Source organism: Lepisosteus platostomus, chromosome 9 (assembly GCF_059453375.1).
Source record: "Lepisosteus platostomus isolate fLepPlt1 chromosome 9, fLepPlt1.hap1, whole genome shotgun sequence".
Classification (NCBI taxonomy): domain Eukaryota; kingdom Metazoa; phylum Chordata; class Actinopteri; order Semionotiformes; family Lepisosteidae; genus Lepisosteus; species Lepisosteus platostomus.
In genome coordinates, this window is record NC_142619.1 from 39494472 (window position 1) to 39514975 (window position 20504).

The 20504-nt window shown below is 35.7% G+C and overlaps 1 protein-coding gene across 22 annotated transcripts in view; it reads right to left on the reverse strand.

Moving 5' to 3' along the window:
- The window catches only part of LOC148654992 (membrane-associated guanylate kinase, WW and PDZ domain-containing protein 2-like), a 395408-nt gene that overhangs the window by 110836 nt on the left and 264068 nt on the right, over nucleotides 1-20504 (reverse strand). For all 22 annotated transcript variants that reach the window (XM_088644985.1, XM_088644983.1, XM_088644991.1 and 19 more), the window contains 3 exons: nucleotides 16737-16952; nucleotides 9316-9529; nucleotides 7249-7328 (listed from right to left, as the gene is read on the reverse strand). In XM_088644985.1, coding sequence (XP_088501111.1) covers nucleotides 7249-7328; nucleotides 9316-9529; nucleotides 16737-16952 — 510 coding nt within the window. The remainder of the gene's footprint in view (nucleotides 1-7248; nucleotides 7329-9315; nucleotides 9530-16736; nucleotides 16953-20504) is intronic.

The window sequence follows — 20504 nt, forward strand, 5'->3', positions numbered from 1 at the left end:
ATTTAACTCTAAGTTGTATTCTGTTTGGTTTGGAAAGCAGGCTATTCTCTTTTTGGCCTGCATTACACAAGATTTGAATACTAGATACCAGTCTGGGGTGTTTCTGGTTGGTCAGGATGTAGGCCTGCGAGATGCAGTGTTTGTAAAAAAAAAAACAAGTAAAGGTTTATTCCATGCTGAAAAGAGAAGCCAAAACGTTGTGTTTCTTTTCTTCTCTTTTCAGAATGGAATAAACCTTTACTTCTTCCTTTGCAGCCTACGCATGCTGATGCAGCTATCTACTTTAACTACTTGTTTGTAAATAGGGTACTTTGTATGTTGTATTTTGTGTTGTGTATTCTTAGTGTGTCTTATTGTCATTAGTAATTAATATTAATTTATCTAGGTGTCCTCTTATTTATTATGACTTTGCCAAAGCTGTGCCATAGAAAAACACGGGTGCCTCTATACCAACCACTCCTGTATATTTTTGGCATATTGTTATATTTTAGAGGCTGTCATTATTTATTCTACTTATTAACTATCATGTTCTATCTCTGGCATTTTCTATAAGTCTCAATTTTCACACCATGTGTACTCTGGAAAGGGTTAAGAATAGTTACATTAACCTCCAGGAAATCTACACGTATTTTCACATTCACTTAATCTGAGACTAAATAAAAATACTTAATTCTGGCATACTGTACCACCAATATATAATTCAAATCACCCACACCTTCAGTGTGACTGATTAATGGAGGTCATCTATCCATCCATGTTCTAACTGTCTCATCCAATCTAGGGTCTCAGGGGGGCTGTCGTGTCTATCACAACAAGAAATGGGCGCAAATCAGGATACACCCTGGACGGCATGCCATTCCAATACAGGGCAAACACACAGACACAAACATACTGTAGACATGCACAAACTAATACCTGGGGCCAATTTTCCCAGAAGTCAATTAATCTACCAGAATGTCTTTGGACTTTGAAAGAAAATTTACCCATGTAAACACAGGGAGAACACACATACCCCAGGTACGAAATTGAACCCAGGGCCCCAGCGCTACACGACAGCAATGCTAAGAAGAACCCCACTGTCACCCATTAATGAAGGTCATGGTTTTGTTTTAACTTGCTATCATCTTGATACATAGCTATATAATCAATACCAGATGTTCAAGTTTTTTTTCCAAATCCCCAAATCGTGGCCAAACCACTTACTTGATTAAATCAAATGCTATCATACATATGACATAATATGGTCCAACATGTTTTAAACCTCTACAAGGCAATTACTGTATTTAGATTGGTCTCTTTTCAGGAAGCAACTATTCTCATTATTCCTCAAAGTCTGTCTAAATTCCATTATAGCAGCCACATGACCTACTGACGTATCTTTGTCTCTGACCTAACCTCCCATAAGCCTTTTGTCCAGGAATTTAAATTTCATAGATATCCAAACAGCAGAAGAAAACATGAAAAACAATAACTTTGTTTCTTGTCCCCCAAATATATAATTGTCTAGTACAGTGTGAACAAATGTTCTTAATGTGTACTAAGAAAATAGACACTAACACGACACACACTTCTGTGAAAAGCATTAAACAACTTCTGTTGTGTTTTCATTTGGTTTAGTTCTGCAGTTGTCATTACTTTCCTACACTTTGTCAGTTATTTCCAAGAATATTGTTAGAATGCCCTTTATAATCTTATTAGAATTCTCCAAACATCCCCATAAGCAGTGTCTGAAAGCATGCAAAGTATGCAAAGATGCACTTTCTCTTCCTGTTGTTTTCTGCCAATACGTTAAACCCAAACGAAATCAATAAAAATATGAGCAAACAATTCCTTGAAAGAAACAGTCAATGAACATAAGGAAAGAGCTGTTAACAGCATGATAGTTAGAAGAGCAAATGTCAGATTCAAAACGCTGATGCAATCACAGGTCTTTTTCTTCCCAGGAGCCTGGAAATCCCGGGAAGCAGAAAGAAAGCTAGCTACATAAAGGCACCTTTGATTACTTGCACTTTCAAGCAGCTGTTACGTTCATTTGCCAACTGCCACTTACAGTAGGTGACGGCCTCCTTATGCACGGGAAAATTTCAATTATCTCTACTGTTTTTCAGACATTAGCAAAAGAGTACTCTATCACAAATTGCAAAATACCATAATAAAGCAGATCTACATTTTGTCTATATTATACACACATTTTAAATGTAGTGCATTTCTACTGTAAGTGCTCATTAATTAAATCAAGAAATGGCTTTTATTGTTCTGGCAACAATATTCAGATTCAGTTATGCTCAAAAGGCATGTATCATATTTTCTAAAGCTTCTATCAGTAAATATGGAAATACCTGTGAATGTTACTGATATCCTGCTGGGGAAGGAGAACTATACATTAACCAATGTGTTATGGAAGATTATAATTTTTAAATTAAATTGTAACTATGCATACTGTACATATTATTGGAAATTTAATTTACTTCCACGGCATCTATAACCCAGTTACAAATTGTTTTTTCTTTCAGGCAAGAAACCAGCAGTATTCACAAATTCTGTAAAAGATTAGGAAAAATTATTCCAGGTTGTATTTTCTTCTTAGAAGTACGTGTAGAGCCCTCCAGATTTCCTCAAACTTTGTAATCCCTCACTATAATTATGTGAATTATGATTTCTTACCATGATATCCTTATCAAAACTTAAATAACCAAAAGGGATTATATTTACTAGTTTAATGTCTTTTGAGGTGCAATGGTGTATGAAGTTTCTCCCTAGGTTATGCAAGACTCAACGTATGCAAATTTGACTTTAGGTAAAGCTTCCCATGGGTCCCCTAATAAAAAATTCCAGGAAAGGAGAGTTATGTTACATGCATAAAAAGCAAGTAGTGTGTCAACTTCTTTCTGCAGATGAATAGTGAGGATTAAACTTAATGCAGTCTCTACCAGGGCTCTGTTTTACTCTTTAGTCCAACTTTGGTTTTGCGTTCTTGCAGTAACTTCTACATATTATCTTTTTCAAAATTCTACTGTATATACAGTACACACTTTTTCAAAATTGTAAGTAATAAATATCAAGGATCAAACCTCCTGCTAAGAACTCCTCAAGAGCAACCTGGAACATCATCTGAGAAGCCACATACAGTACGACCCCAGAGCTGTACCCCTTGAGGATCTGCAGGCCTCAAACTATGAGTTCTGCAACTAATGTCATAGTTCATGCCTATTTAGTAAGTTTTTAGTTAGTTGGATGCTATTTAAAGGAATAATTAGAGCTGTAAATAAATGCGGTCCTTGTGTTTTCCGTAAACTAATTTCTTATTTCTAGCAAATAGGATTTTTTGTGTTAAATACTATTATGAGAACATAACATATTTTTTATTGTTTTAAGACACATTATTTTATCCATACATCACTATGCAATATGGTATATTGCATTTAAATTTTCCATTCCATCTGGGACGTGAATAAATGGGGGGGGCAACTGTATATGCTTTAAAAGCTACACAATCCTTTTAAAAATACTTAGAATCTTTTGTGATCATATAATATTTGGTAGAAATATTTTGAAAGAATTATAGTTTCAGACAGCAGAAAATAATACAAATGCACCAAATATTTTCTAAGCATTTTGTATTTTTTGTGTCAAATAACTAGCTATTGTGCACTTTTATAAAAAATCTCATCTTTGTTCTAATCAATAATTTAAAATAATACCATACATTCTTGCCTTATTTAACAATTTTATTTTATATTTTTTATTTTTTAACCTTAAATTATATCATAGCAGGATCATACCTCCTATGATATGATACGCATACTTAAAAACATAATGGTGCTTTAATTCTACATTTCCAATAAAGCTCACAGGTGAGATCCCTGTAAACGAGTGCCAGATTTCCCATTAGGCACTGTAGGCACAGTGCCTAGGGCCTACGAAATTTTAGGGCCTATAAGGAGGGAAACACTAGTGACTAACAAAAGAATGAGCTGAAACAACATGCTTGCGATTGACTCCAAATCAATAATCATATGCTATCTAGCGGCTGTTCAAGAAACTAGAAGTATCGAAGTGATGGCCGCTCGACTTGCTCCATCAATCACGTGGTTTAGTATTAGAACAGTGTAGAACCCGCACCAGTGGATTTAGCGGCTGCACCTCCCCTTAGCTATTCACCCGCAAGGCAGGCTGGGGGCAGCGGCCATGGGACTGGACTTGAGGTCAGTGTGTCAACCGGGGATTGACCGGCAGTGTAAATAGCACAGAGAGTTTATGAGGAGCCATTGTAAATAGTTGTCAGTGTAAACTGAAGTACCCCTCCTTAATCCTTACCCTATGTGTATGTAACCCCTTTGAGGAGTTTCAATCTCTGTCCGTCAAAGCCCTAGGGGTTGGTGCCGGCACGTCAGGGGTGTGCGAACTTCATTCTGTGCGAATCCCTCAGTGCAATATGTCAATTGACATTGTGTCAATTGGCGTTTACCCCTCTTTTTGCACATTTCGGAGTGAAAGTGCCTAGGGCCTACGAACACCAAACTTCAGCCTTGCTGTGAATGACATAAATTAATACCAGTTGAAAGTGATTGGCAAAAACAGATATCAATGAAAGCAGAACAAAACTTTTCTTAAGATTATGACTGCCATTTTGAGGATCCATAAACATACAGAGTGAGATTTTATTGACTCTAGGAAAGCATAAGATAAGATCTAGGACAGAACTGAAATTAAAGGTGGCTGATGTATGTGAAATAAATATGACAGAAAATCATTAGGTGAATTCTTGAAGTAGGGTTGAAAAACATGTACAGCAGAACAACAAAAAACAGAAAAACATGAATTCACCTGAATTCTGTAAAAGGCACAAATAGTAGATATGTAGGAAGAAAGAAATACACACACCTGATGAGATAAGAAAACACTGGCTGATCCAAATATTCTTAAACAAAATTTCCCCAGCTCTATTATTGTGCCCAGATATCGAGGTAAATAATTTATATATATATATTTGGTGTAAAAGATCGCAATAAATATTTTACCTCTCATATGCAGCTACAATTTCTTTCTTCAGCACCCTCAGCAAACCACAGGCAATGTTGAACAAACTACTGTACATTTCACACTGACGGTAAGAATTATGAGCATAGTAATTCTTTCTGAAATAGTACTAATGTTTATAAAATTATATAGAAATAATTGTCTTATGCAAATATTTATAAACTTCTTCAATATAACATGTAACAATGGAAGTGCTTTACTGCAATTTGACCTCATTTACTCCCAAGACACTGCTGTCCTTGTCTTAAACTGTGCACACTTCCTTCAGCCACTAGGCTGCACACAGTATTAACTAATTTACACAGTATCGTGTGAAAATCCAAGATGAGCTGGCTTATTGGAAGGCTAATATGCTGCTGAGTGCACAGTGGCTCCAAGGTAGAAAGTAAAATATAATTATCATGATATTACGCCATAATTGGTTTTCCTATGAGAGAACCTGCACATAAAAAACTTTCTTCATAATGGAGGGAGATCACAATCAATGGTTAAACTTGAAGCTACTGTATACAAGCAAGGATGGCTGAGGCAAACATTCTAAAGAATTTAAAGACAAGACAGAGATGAGTCCCATTCTAAGCTTTTCCTTGTCAAAAGAAAGGAAAAGAGACATCTTTGATAACCTGCTTAAATGGGAAGAGCTGCTTCAAAATCTTTGTTTTGCAAAAGCAGCCAACATAAAACAGTTACCTGTTAAAAAAATCAAATCTTTGTTCTAATCAATATTATCATATTTTGATAATCACCCTCCTTCATTTACACTGTGATCAGTAACACTGTTACTTAAAATACACAGGCATATTCAGCATACACATCATCCATCTTGCAAAAAGGGAAGCAGTCTACAAAAAGGGGAGGGAGTGATAGTGATGGAGTTACTGAATGTTTAAAAGAAGCCTAATGGAGAGACTGACAAGAGGAGAGAATGATGTACTGTATTTGTCAATACACATCGCTCTGTAACCCTGAGAAGCTCTCATCGTGTCATCAAGACATTACAGACAATTTTATAAAAATTAAGTTTTCATTTTAGTTTTTCTGCAATCACTTGATCTTCTTTAACAAAGAAAAAGGTTAATGAACAATTTAGTCATACTCAACAGATTTCTGAGTGTATTGTACATTTATTTTTATTTTCTCCACTGAACCTCGTGAGGTACTAATAAATAGAACTATATACAATAATATCATTGAGGTACCTGGTACTTGGACAGCCTTGCATTTACCAGCAGTTATGAAAAACCCTTAAAACATCAATGCAAATAAGTATACAGTGCATCCTAGATACATTAATTGACTTTGGAAGTCTTTAATAGAATTACATACAGTACAGATAAAGCAAATGTTCATTTCTCATCCATTGTCTGCATTTAATCTATATTAATCTGTACCACTCTAAGATCTGCTTTTACCCCTTCTATTACTTTAGTCATAAATTCATAAATAACTCAGACAGAAACTTAAAAAAAAAACAATGCATCACACACAGTAAGATGTTATTAAAATCCCTGTCATGACATAACAATTCAATTAAGTTCTTTTTTAAAAGGCAGGAATTATGCACGCTTTTTAAAATCACCACCCAAAGATAACAAAGACTGACAGCACTGAGTGCTAGAATCAGTCCAAACACTGAGGTTTTCTGAGCTTGTCACATCACCGCCACCTTGCCCCCAGGTTCCCCTTTTCAATTCACCTCCTCCTGGGCACGAACTGTATGTTGAACACTAGAAGTACTTAATGTCCCTGTCTGATAGCCACGACAGAGCTAACAGTACTTATTGATTGGGTGTCTGACAAATAAAGGCAGCTCTGTTATTGAAACACCCCCTCTCACAAAAAGAATAACTGAAGAAGTTGTGCACTCAGCAATGGTCTTGATGAAGTATAGCAACATGCTTCCACATCAAGACCAATCAAAGCAACCACAAAAGAAAACTCACAAAAAAACACCATTAAAATGTGTTACGGAGAGAAGGGGCTATGGACAATAAGCATGGCTTTGCATATTTCATGTAAAGCTGACTATTATCGCACTGCTCTCCTCTACTTTTTTATCATAATTCATGCCTCAGTGCATCAGTTTCTTTACAAATTAATTTTTCAGGATCCAAAGGACATTGAATTAAGAAAGGCAAGTTTATGTAACGGAAGCACAGAACTACAAGGAAAGCACTATCAGTAAAATACTAACGCAAACATGCTTACCATCCTCTTTGCATTCTTCCGGGGGCTTAGCCTTTTTTGCAAGCCGTGGATCAAGCCATGATGTCGTCTTGGTGTTGTGACTGAGGAGAAAAGAGGATATTTTGAGCGGACACATTGCAGCAAATCCAACCTTAAAAAAAGCTCTCTTGCCCCCACCCCTAAAGGGAAAAAAAGGTTAGTCTAACAAAATTGCAATCGATATGTTTAATTTGCTTACTGCTTCTAATTAGCCTTGAAAGAGGTGTGAGGGTAATTGTGCAAACAGCTGTACGTTTGGCAAATTCAGCTCTCTGGACTGAATGCAGCTATTGGACAGAGATCAGATACATGGCTGCCAAGAAAACTTCAATGAATCTGTTGAGCTCATCTAAGGAAACAATGTCACTCCTTCAGGATAGCCGGACAGGGGTGGGTGCTGTAAACTCAGTTCTAATGTTTAAATTAAATGTAGGCAAGAGTAAAACATGAATAACCCCCCCTGTATCTAATGAGTTACCCTATTTTGTACTCCTACGCCTTTTATCTGATTTCACAGCAATCTATTTGGCAAGACGATGTGAACCAATGTTAAATGTAACCATGCTTCTTTAACACACTGGTCCTAAAGCATTTTTCTTTCTAAAAGAGAATACTTTTCAGTACATGAGAACATTTGTGAATATAAAACAATTCTGATGTGCAACTTGAAAACACAAAATGGCAAGGACTACATAATGGCAATGTGTTTTTAGCTTTTATATAAGACACTTTTTGAAGAAAGTACATACTAAATATTAGAAGAAACATATGTTAAATAACGGCAAAGAATTTCAGTACAGTAGCTACCAGGACATGGGAAAAAAAAGCAGATCCACGTAATGATGGTTTACATAGTGGATGCACTAAAATTTTGCTGAATGGGAGATGACATTGTTAAATATATTCTAATTATTAACATTGGAAATTAATTGTGAAAGTCTCATGCTACAGTAGTGGGACTATTTGGCCACTATTGGAAGCAACACAATCTGTATATCTATGACAAATTCTTTTGCACCAGGTTGCTGATGCTACTGTATGTTACTGGATTACTGTATGTTCCATTCTTTTCATGGAGGCTGAAGAAGCATGTCCCTGTTTTACTGGTCTCTGAACCCTCTGAATACAGCATCCCAAAACAATCCAGACATGTGGGGTACAAGTTTGGTGAGTAACTGTGAGATTTTCATCTAGCAATAAAGCTGCAGTTACATGAGAAGCATGAGGATGGACATTGTCCTTCTGGAATATTGCCACATGAGAATAAGTCAGTAGGAAGGGCAGCAAGTGAGGTCCAGGAATAGATCATGACCATGGAGTCAGGTTGCCATTAATCACTACAACTTGTGTTCTGTAGTGATTAGACAATTCTACGTAGGCCGTCACACTCAAACTCCCACATTGACATACAGTAGGTATGGCGTTATGGATCACAGATCATGGCCTATTATTGATGGACAGAGCTTGAAAGTAAGATCTTGCTAGATTAAAAATTGCTGGCAGTGAATATCCATTTTGGTGAGAAGCGGTGTGCAGACTTAGTCAAACATGCCGATTGCAGGAGGACATTATTCTCTTCATAAACAGGGCATATTGGTTTCTTTCTGTGTTTCTCTTTCTTGATTTGTACCGGGTGTGACATTTAACAAGTTAATTCATCTCATCACTTCTACCCAATCAACTCTCTCACTTATTAAATGATTTTATGCCTATGCGGCAGTCAAGGTCACTTGAGTGCATCATGGCGAGTCCTGAAAACTCAATCAAAATTATGTGAAAAACATTAAATTAATATTAAAAAACTGCATTATTATTTTTTTTCTAAAGAATATATACACAGAGTGTTATGTTTCTTTTCAAGATCAGTCTGTTTAAACAATACTTTATCTGGATAATTGCAGATTTGCCTAAATCTACTGGATTTTTGTGACACAGTTATGTATTCACATTTTGTACATTCCAAAGATACAGTCAAACTATTAATAACATTATTAGATTTTTACCAAAATGGTTTTGGTTCAGCAGAAATAAGTAAAAAGTAAAACATACTCAATGAAGTAGACTTCTCCTTTCTCAGTGTAGGCCATCTCCCAGTTGTCAGGCAGTGGTCCCAGCTCGTCATTCTCGTCAGGTTTTGTGGGCTGTTTTGCTGGCTCCCCCTCCTCTTTTGGCCCCTCAGTGTGGCCGAAGGTCGGTGTTGTGTATGGCTGTGGAGGTATCTCACCTGAGGCATCTGTACTTTTATCTTCATGTTCACTGGATTCTACAGACAGAACACATGGTGAGTCAGGCCTGACCTCCCAAATGCACTTTTAATTTCCCTGAAGACTGCAAAGTTAAAAGGAATGGGGAAAAATCCCTTGGGTAACCAATATGAAACTGTTATAGAAGGCAGGTTTTGCAGAAAGGGAGACACAGCAAAAAATAAAAAAACAAATCTATGGAATGTCGCAGAGATCTGCTTAGATTACAACTGTACTCATTGATTCTTTCGTAAAATTCCGTGTCACAAGCACAATCGGAGAGGAGGCGGCAAACGTACATGGATAAAATTACAGAACTAAAAACAGTTTTTATACAACACAAAAAAATGCTTTATTCCTCAGGTTGAAGCATTTCTAAGCTTTTGAAGGATGCATTTACATAAGGCATTTGTACTGCTTTTTAGTCTAAGGATTAAGTAGATTATCTGTTGCTTTAATAAAAAGCTTTGAAAATATGCATTTTGGTGCCATAATGATTAATGAGCAGTAACGTCTCCAAGAATACTGAACAGTAAACAGATATACTTCATATTATTATTTAATGGATTTGCCCACAGTAAACATCATAATTGCATAAGATTGTGAAAAAGGACTTCATCCTTATTTAATAAAATAATGTACTGTATGTCCATTTGCTTGTTCATTTTCAGCTTGAATAAAAGAGTTCAAAAATGTCCTGCCAAACTGTATATTTTAAGGCACTCTCAAATTACTGAAGGTCTATCTATTCATACATGTATGAAAGGTAAAAATCATAATGATTTGGAAAAGTAGCATACCTAGAGCCACATATAGCTTAGGCCTTTAGGTTTCAGTCTAACAATTACAGGACATTGTGTGTTGCTAGGAAACAAAACAATGAAGATTTATCTTCTAATTGATGCTTAATTTTGTTGAAGAGTTGCATAAAAACCTATTCTTATATCTTAAAACATATTACAATGCATATATTTAAGCAAAGTGGTTTTAAGGTGATAATCACAGATCTTGTAATCTAACTGCTGAGTGACCTTCAGAGTGAAATTATCCTCCATCAGACTTGTTTTTGAGACAGAAGGCTGCTTAGAACAAACTGGTAATTATATACAGCAAGCCAAGACTGCAATGAGATCCAGCACTTTTGATTACTAAAAAAAGTAACTTTTTATTTGTTTCTTGCTGCAGGAGATACTTGACCAAACACACACTTGAAAAACAATTCTGTTTTTACTGTTTGGCAATTACATTTTGGAAAGAAACTGACTAGTATCTTTTAGGTTAGTGAATGTGTTTGACTGACTTAAACCCCTACTATTTATTTTCTGTATTTTTGTGCTTATTAACTAGCTTTACTATAGCTTATCTCTCTAAATTAACATCTTGCAATCATCATTCTAAACAATTTCAAAAAGGCTTTTCTGTATTTATCTTGCAATATCAGGAGCTGTTGTGGGATGAAACATAATTTTTTATTCTTTTTTGGTTTTAATTTTAAGAAATCGATCTCATCTTTAAAGACTAAAAGTTTAAGATCAAACATTAAATGCTGTTTTATCCCCAAATTATGACCAATCCAATGATATAATAAAATTACTTAACAAAACATTAAAAAATGCATTGCAAACTTTAAATAATTTTTCTTTTCTCATTTCTCAGATTTACAATAAATACATTAGAGCAACCATGATTTAGCATGCATTTTGCTGACAGATCTACCAAGTCCTTATCTTGCTCAATGATGGTTTATAATGGCTTAGAAATTCTGCCCAAATGTAACTGCTAAGATTTGGTTTCTTTTCTTGTGTTTGGTTCCAACCAACCCAGAATCTAATTGACAGTGGTATGGTTAAACAATAAAAGAAACATATTTGTGAAGGGCAAAAAACACTCACAATATGTTAACAAAACGAGCTGGTTTGTGACAACTTCAAATATTACATTAGTTATGGTCATTTTACTTCTGCTGTATTGTAACTTTTCATAGCAGATAATCCTTCCATCCACCCTTTATCAGAAATCTAATTCTAGCAAGGTACATGGCAATCTGAAACCAATCCCAGAAACAAGGCTATGCTGTGGTTATGACAACAGTTTAAAACATCATATTAATAATACATTGGCTAGCAACAACATTTACTCCCTTCCAAAGATGTCCCATTTTGTTGGATTACAGATAATCCTGTGAGAGACCCTGCCCTGGGCTAGGGCCATCCCAAGGGTCTGCATGCACAAGAACTCACAATGGCTGAAAGATGTGGAGTCCAGGAGGCTCCACTGAAGACCTTTATCAGGTATAACTGAAACATAAAACTCAAAACCTTAAACCACCCCTACCATCATGCATGCCTGTTACATAACACAGAAATTATAACTGTGTGCTAAACACTGAGTCAATGAATCAATAATAAAGTCATTCACCCTGAGTGTGGCTATTTACAAGTAAGTTGAGGCCATATAGCAGAATTTAGTGGCAGGTTGGCTGTAATTGCAGCCATTTCTTAAGACACCTGTCTGTAAACACAGAAACATTTTAAAAGTGAATACTGTCAATCAAAACTTGAATGCTCAAACCAAACAATTTCAGTCATCAGAAGTTATGAAAGAATATAAATGTCAGCAAAAAACCTTAAAAGAACATTTAAAAAGTAAAATATGCTGACTGCTTATGTACAGTGTTTCACCCCTTAAGTCAATATTTGGTGAAAACACCTTTTGGTGCATTGGTGAGTTCATTAGATGGCTGACTTCATGCAACTATTCCCACAAAGGGATTATGTACAGTACAGTACATTATCTTGACACATTAATTCGCTGTATGACTTTAAAACAAAAATAATACTATAAATTGACCCTGTAGCCCCAGTACATTCAGAGGCACAGCAGGTGAATTAAATCAGTATCCATCCATGTTCTAACAGTTTTATCTTGTACAGAGATGTGCGTGACACCAGAGCCTAATTCAGCAAGCAACGGGCGCAAGGTGGAATACGCTTTTGATGGGATGCCTGTCCTTCACAATGCACACACAGATGAACGCACTCATAGCAGGGCTATTTCTTTCCCAGAAGCCTATTAACCTACGATTTTATGTCTTTGGATATAGGGAGGAAACCAGAGCACCCAGTGGAAATCAATGAGACAAACATACAAACTGCACACAGATAGCACCCCAGGAACTTAACCCACGGTTCCATAAATTCCAATTTATCAAACAGATGCTGCCTGTAAATGCATTGCTCTTTGCTCATGCAATAGCACTAGAAAGTAAAAGAAGAACATACAGATGCAGCCATTCAAAATGCATGGTAAAACCCCGAACCGCGCAAAATTATCTACAGTTTAGTGCGTTATGTCGCAGTACGTGATTGGCTGGCCAAAATCACTGACAGGCGACACTTGTGGTGCATTGGTTGTTAGTGAAACAATTGCTTAATTTAATCTCTTTATTGTGCATGTTTAAATATGCTTAAATATTGAAAATGAATATGGAATTTTAAAACTAAAGGGAAATTTTAGTAGCTGAACATAAAAAGAAGAGGAGCATAACGTGTCTGAAGGTCATAAACGATATTAATTTAGGAACATAAACATATTATGTAAAGTGTATATGGCTGGTATTGGTAGTTTCAATAAAATTCCACTTGTATTCCACTTTCTTCTTAAACATTTTAAGCATCAAAGTCTTTCATTTGGTTACATACTGTGGTTATTTTGTAAAAGTTTTTACGTGCTCCTTCTGACTAAATTGAGTTTATATACTCCATAAAAAGTTATGTTTCAACCTTTTCTATAAATATTTGCCCTCGTTATCTCAGTAAAAAAATGCATACTATTTAGAATTTGATTAATAGAGAATATTAATTCTCGCCAGCAGCCATATCACCCTGCAACTCACAAATGGCAACCCACTTAAGCTAAGCAGGTGTGAGCCTGGTCTGTACCTAGATGGGAGACCTCCTGGGAAAAACTAAGGTTGCTGCTGGAAGAGGTGTTTGTGGGGCCAGCAGGGGGCGCTCACCATGTGGTCCATGTGGGTCCTAATGCCCCAGTATAGTGACGGGGACATTATACTGTAAACAGGCGCCGTCCTTCGGATGAGACGTAAAACCGAGGTCCTGACTCTCTGTGGTCATTAAAAATCCCAGGGCGCTTCTCGAAAAGAGTAGGGGTGTAACCCCGGTGTCCTGGCCAAATTTCCAATTGGCCCTTACCAATCATGGCCTCCTAATAATCCCCCTCTATGAATTGGCTACATTACTCTGCTCTCCTCCCTACTAATAGCTGATGTGTGGTGAGTGTTCTGGCGCACTATGGCTGCCGTTGCATCATCCAGGTGGATGCTGCACATTGGTGGTGGTGGAGGGGAGTCCCCATTACCTGTAAAGCGCTTTGAGTGGAGTGTCCAGAAAAGCGCTATATAAGTGTAAACAATTATTATTATGATATAATATGAAATTGCATATCTAAAGAAATTAATAAAGATATAATTATATTCATATAGCTCAAATTATTACAGAAGTACACTTTCTTTGTAAACATCAATTTGACTCATTCAAATATAAGAAGAGGCAATACACAACGTGTAAATATAATCCCTTTCCCTACTTTAAATAATTGCATGAAGAAATCCTTCGTTCCCTGTTGAATGACGCTGACGGACCAGGTTCAATTCCAGGCGGTGTACTATATAGTACAGTTTAAATTGTTGGCTGATTACTTGCTGCCGACATTTGGATTAAGACAAAATATAGATTTTCTCAATTCGGGTGTAAACCTGAAAAGAGACACATGATGTTCACAATAAGCTATAATAGTGGACTACTTTTATGCATTCGGCTCTATGAGAAACAAACTAAAAGCAATGCTCTGATCGCGCTTTGAACCGCCTGGGTGCAGCTCGCTCATTACAGTGCTTATTACCACTACAAGGACAATAGATTTTTTTTAAAAAAAGGAACGAATGTCAAAATGTTTCCAAAACGTCCACTTGTGATACTTTAGTTGCTTAGTTACACGATTCCATATTAATATAACTATCAAGTGATGTTAAATCACTACAACATTTATCTTTTTACAATAACAGCAAGTGGTGTTCTTACTACATATTCTTAGAAAGGGATAAAACGTTATAACTTTTTATGAGGTACAGAATATAAGCTTAATAATGTTAGAACAAGCACTTTAAAACCAGAACCCATGTAAGTTATCAAGTTAAAGACTTTGATGCATCAAATATTTATGCATAATTAAAATATTTATGATAAAGGTGTAAGGTTGTGTACTTTTGTTCAACTGAGCAATCTTGCTTTTATAAAAAATACGACTTTTTAATGTTTAATGATTAACATGCTGTAATACACAGTTTAAAATTATTAAAAGTCTAAAAGTCTAAAAGTCTAAAAGTTTAAATTCTTAAGTGGAAAAAGATTGTTCCTCAGCAGTGATCGGGATTCGAAACTGGGCATTTTTTGTCGACAGCTCAAATGCAGTACATGAGACATTAAGCTTTATTACGGTTTTAAAGGTGCTTCCGGATACTATTATCATATTTCAATTAACATGTGGTATGATGCGGTATATTGCGCGACATCCGCTGCGTTTTAACGTAGGGTACCTCGTGCAATTTAAATGGCTGTATTCTTCATAATTTACTTCTAATTATTGACACTAACTCATTATTTGTCCTGATTCTGGATTTTAATACCAATTATATGATTAGAGTGGCTCTAAAAGCTGTTCATATCGAAACATTCCTAATTAAAAGAAAGGTTTAAATGTTTCAAAAGTTTTTTTGCAGCAGGTTCTGTAACAGCATGAAAGACCATTTGATATTTTAAAGTGTTGCACTTCTTGAAAAATACATAATTTATGTATTATATAAATACCATTACTTATCAAGATACAAAAGCATGTTGTGGTAAATTCACTTAAAAAGCTACCATAGTACATTACAGTATATAGGCTAAAGAACAGAAGAATTTGGAATTTCTTCACAAATCTGTGAGGGAAAATCTGTGATAATGGAATACTGTACCAATATATTTCTCTGCATACTGTATATATATACAGTAAGTGATAACACCAAATATTTATTTGATTTAGACAAGTCTAATTTTGTTTAATTCACAAAAAGTAAGCATGCTAAAATACAGAATGTTATTGCAGAACAAAGAACAGGCCTTCCACTTCGATGGGTGATAAGAAATACGTTATTGCTTTGAGTGAAAAATACTGTAATAACTCCGACTCTTGCAGATGGAGGTGAAAAACGTAATCATCCCAATTAATCTTTAATATCATACCAAACCTCTAATTTAGTAAGGCCAATATTTACTCATTCATTAAGCAACAGCAAAAACAACTTAATTTTGAAAATTACGTGTCATCTCAGTAACAGAGTCCATAAATCTAAAATATTGTGGTCTTTTCAAACAGGATTAATTCCAAAAACAATGACTACATTCGTTTACTTAAGAGTTCCACCAAAGAGAAGCAATCGTGGAATTAAATCAAAAAGCTCTTAATTTCACTCTAATTAAAGTAAATGTTTTGAAAAAAACATTTCAATAAAGATTGAAAAACGCATCTATCTGGAACTAAAACATTTTAATAATATTTACTATTGAAAAAGGAAACTAATTTGGAATTTATGACCTGAATGCATGCAAATGAATAGTTATTTCTCCCTGTTTAATTAAGTTTGAGGGAGATGGATTCTGGAAGGAGGGTTACAGTATATTCTGAAGGAACTACTGTACATCTCTCAAAACAGCTCACTCATTCAATAACAAATCACCTACTGTATGTGGAAGACAATACACAAAAGGAAATGAAACATGGATTTCATTGCATAAGAAAGACTACAAAAGAGAGGAGCCCATGTGGTCAATCTAGTGTGTGTTTTTTTTAATTGAGCCAGGAAAAATATTATTTGGAAAATACAAGAAGTTATTTTGTTTCATATTGCAGTTAAAAAGATCAGCTTGATGTCAAAATTAATGACTTTGTCATCCATTTCATTGTACGTATTCAACACTTAAATACAAGTGTTTTTCCAAGGAGGACAAAAATGCAGTTCATTTTTTACTTTTGCATTATTCACAATAAGAACATCTGCATTAATGTCGGCAGAAGATACTTCTTTTGACTCAGGGTCTTGGAGCACCTCAGGTAACCTTTCTTAAATTCTGAATCAGGAATTGTAGAATTAGGTTCCAGAGCTCTGACCTGGAGTTATTGCTACACCATTGCCATTGACAACGGGTCTCTCCTCTTCCTCTTCCTCTGGAGGATCGATGCCGGCCTTCTCCATGTTGCTAACTGACTTGTTTCGCTTCCGTTTCCCCTCGGCACTAGGTCTGGCGCCTGGTAAGATCTGGTCTGTTACATTTAGCAGCAAGGGGGTTGGTTCAGCTGGTGGTTTGGGTGTGCCGTAATAGTTATCTGTAAAAGATACATTAGAAAAAGAAATGTAAAACCTCATTACTTTATACCAAACTAACTCATACAGGGGTTGTGTTTAAAAACATTTCTCATTTGCATGAGTCTCCATCCCCAAGAAATGTACTTCCAGGCTCACATTGCCACCAGTGAAGACAACACACCTAGATATATTTGAAAGCTGTTTTTTCTAAAAATCTCCATCCTGGATAATCTGTCAAATATTGTCAAATATTTAATATAAAGTAAGTCTGAAGTCATTGAAGAACTCATAGGGAGCAGATTTTACTGAAAGTATTAACAAGGGTACAAAGCACCTTGGAACTGGAGAGACATTAATTTTCTGTACACTGCAAATGTAATTAGATAATGGAAAACCTCTAGTGGGGCTTATGCATATCGCAGAAGCCAGGAACTCAATAGTTTTGGATGATGGAGGCTATGCAGCATGATCAGTAAGTTTGATTAGCACAAAACATGATATTTTAAAATGGACTGATGCAAACTTGGATGTACTCAATCACCCTGGAAACATTGTATGAAAAAGACATGACTCCAAAAGTATTTAGCATATACAGTGCCATCCATACATATTGGGACTTTGCTCTATACTCAAGCAATTAAGACTGAAATTAAAAGATTAATATGAGGCAAAAAATACAGAATGTCAACTTTTATTTCTGGGCATGTCTGTGCTTATGTGCTTTACTTTAACATTTTAAAATAATACCAATTTTTCTGTTCCATCAGCACATTTTATGTGCAGTAAAGAACTTAATATTTGGTTGCAAATCCTCTGTATGCACTGCTGTACAGTACATTGATATCAGTGAACTCTTGTTTTGTTCTTTCCAAGCCTTCAAAGCCTTTGCTGCTGCTATTTTCTGTTGCTGTTTTGGGAGGGGGGGGTTCTGACTTTAGTCTCTGTTTCAGCAAGGGAAATGCATGCTTGATTAAATTTCAAACTAGAGATGGTCTTTGCCAGTCTAAGACTTTACACTTTTTTTGCCAGATGAACTTGGTTGCCTTGGCAGTGTATTTTGGGTCATTGTCCTGCTGCATGATAAAGTACCAAACAATGAGTTTGGAGGCATTTTCTTCTACTGTACAGAGGCAGATAAAATATTTCTTTACACTTCTTTAGTCATTCCACCATCAATAAAGGACCACCTGCAGTTCATTACTTTCTCCATACTTTTATCTTGCCATCACTTTGTTAGAGATTTACTGTATCTTTGATTCATCTGTTTATAACACTTTGTTCCAGAACTCTACTGGGTCATTTCACTACTCAAATTTTAATCTGGTCTTTCTTTTTTGGTGCAGGTGAGAGGTTTGCATCTTGTGGTGTAGCCTTTATAATTCTGCCGTCAAAGTGTTCTGTGGCAGAAATTATCAAAGCTACTATGTGTTCTGTAACAGTTGTTTTAGAGTTTTTCTTCACAGCTCTGATAATTTTTCTATCATCAACAGCAGCTGTTTTCCTCGGTCTCCTTGATCTTTTCTGATTGTTAAGGACGCCAGTGGTTTCTTTCTTTTTTAAGATATTCCAAATTGTGGACTTAGTTATGCCATGTTTCTGTGCTATGAATCTGCCTGAAGTTTTATTTTCTTTCAACATCCAAATTGCTGTCTTTTCTTTCAGACAATTCTGTAGTATTCAAGTTAGTTCAGGCCTACTGATTCCAAAGGCAGACATCAAAGGGAAGAGCAAGGGATAAATCCAGCACTACACATTCGCAGCTTTTATGTGTGCAGAATCAATGCAATATGAAACACCTCACCAATGAGAAACATCTGGCACCCAACTGTCCTAATACATATGCTCATCTGAAATGGGGGTATTAAACACAACAAGTGCTATTATTCTAAAATGGTACAACATAATGTACTACATAAGTACAGTATAGATAAGATAAGATAAGATCATTTTATTAGCCATATACAATTTCTTGCATTAGGAATTTGTCTTTTCGCATAACTACTGTATAAGAAATACCCAGAAATAGAAGGTGACATTCTATACTTCTCTCACATATCAATTTTTTCATCTCAAATTAAAATTGGATTGGATATGTGATACAGTCACATACAATGGGACAAATATTTCAGTAAGGATGAAGACTGAAACACTGTAGGATGTCTCTTCTCTTCCTTATCTAGCTGCCTAGTGACCTATTGGCAAAGAGTAATGTTACTGTACTGTACCTACTGTATGCGGATGCTAAGTTCAGTGTGCGATAAACTGAAGCCCCGTCATATTATAAAGTGTCAAAAACAATGAAGGAATTATTCTTGTAATGACTGCACATTTCAACACTTTTACCTTATGTTTGCTTTTGGGAAATATGGCACACACCAGTACTTTGTGGTCAAAATCATACGACCATGTTTTTTCTATTTTAACCAGTAGCTGGTCTCAGAATACCATAGTTTATTTTCTTTTATGTCCGCTTACATTCACTTTCATTTTCAGTCCTCTACGTTGTCAGTTAAGAACAGCTTCCTTGCCTCCAGCAGTTCATTAGAGAACCCAGAAGATGTCCACCTTCACTGACCATTATTAGATTTCTTTTTTGAAAATTTGGCCAGTTTTTTTATTTTAAACTATAAACTTCCGATTTTGAATTGCCAAAAGCTAATCAGAAATCATAAACATGGTTTTCAATTGCAACTCCTGAACTACAGAGGGAGAATAAAGTCATGTATACAGATTCTTTCAGCATTTCCACCTGTCAGATCACTTTGCCATTTGACATTCTGCAAGCTCCATAGTGTCTTTTATAGAAAGTCTCTCACTAAGATCACTAAGAGCTTGCAAGAGTTTGGCACTCAAATGCCAGCAGCATCTAGTATAATTCCAAAGCTTGGGAAGTGCTGGTCACAGTTAGCTAATAATTTGGCACCAGCAGAAATCAGTGACTTCTTAGCTGCTGGGATGAGTCTCTATTAAGCTCCCTAATTTTTTCCTTTAGCAGGGTTTTAAACGTCAGGCATCTTTTAATGACAGTGTGGATTTTGCATTTGTAAGAGAAATGGCATTAAAGGAGAGTAGGTATTCCAACACAAAAGTTTCCAGAACTAGAAATGATTAAAGCAATTGCATCTCCTACTATCTTTTTTTTTTTTTAATATCCCTCAGTGTCTGTGGTACTGTACTAAACATAATATTATCTAGGATACAAATGTCTACATACAAACAGTAAAGCAATATTACATAACCTTATGAATATGGCAAACTTGGCATCTCAAGATGAAAAAAACACAAAAATTGATTTCATAAACCAAACGCATACAGTAACTGCTACAGCTCAGAGGAGAAAAGTAAGGTTTACTAGACTTTATTTACCAACATTATAATCAGTGTGAGATAAATGTGACAACCCTGCTAAAAAGCCCCAGAATAACAAATAAATGCTTTTTAAACATTAATAGATCCATAGAAAATATGTGTTAAATCAGTAGTTATACAATGCATTTAAATATAAAAACTCTTTGCTTGACAATAAATGTTATTTAGCCTTTTTTTAAATGATAGAAGTACAGAAGATCAAA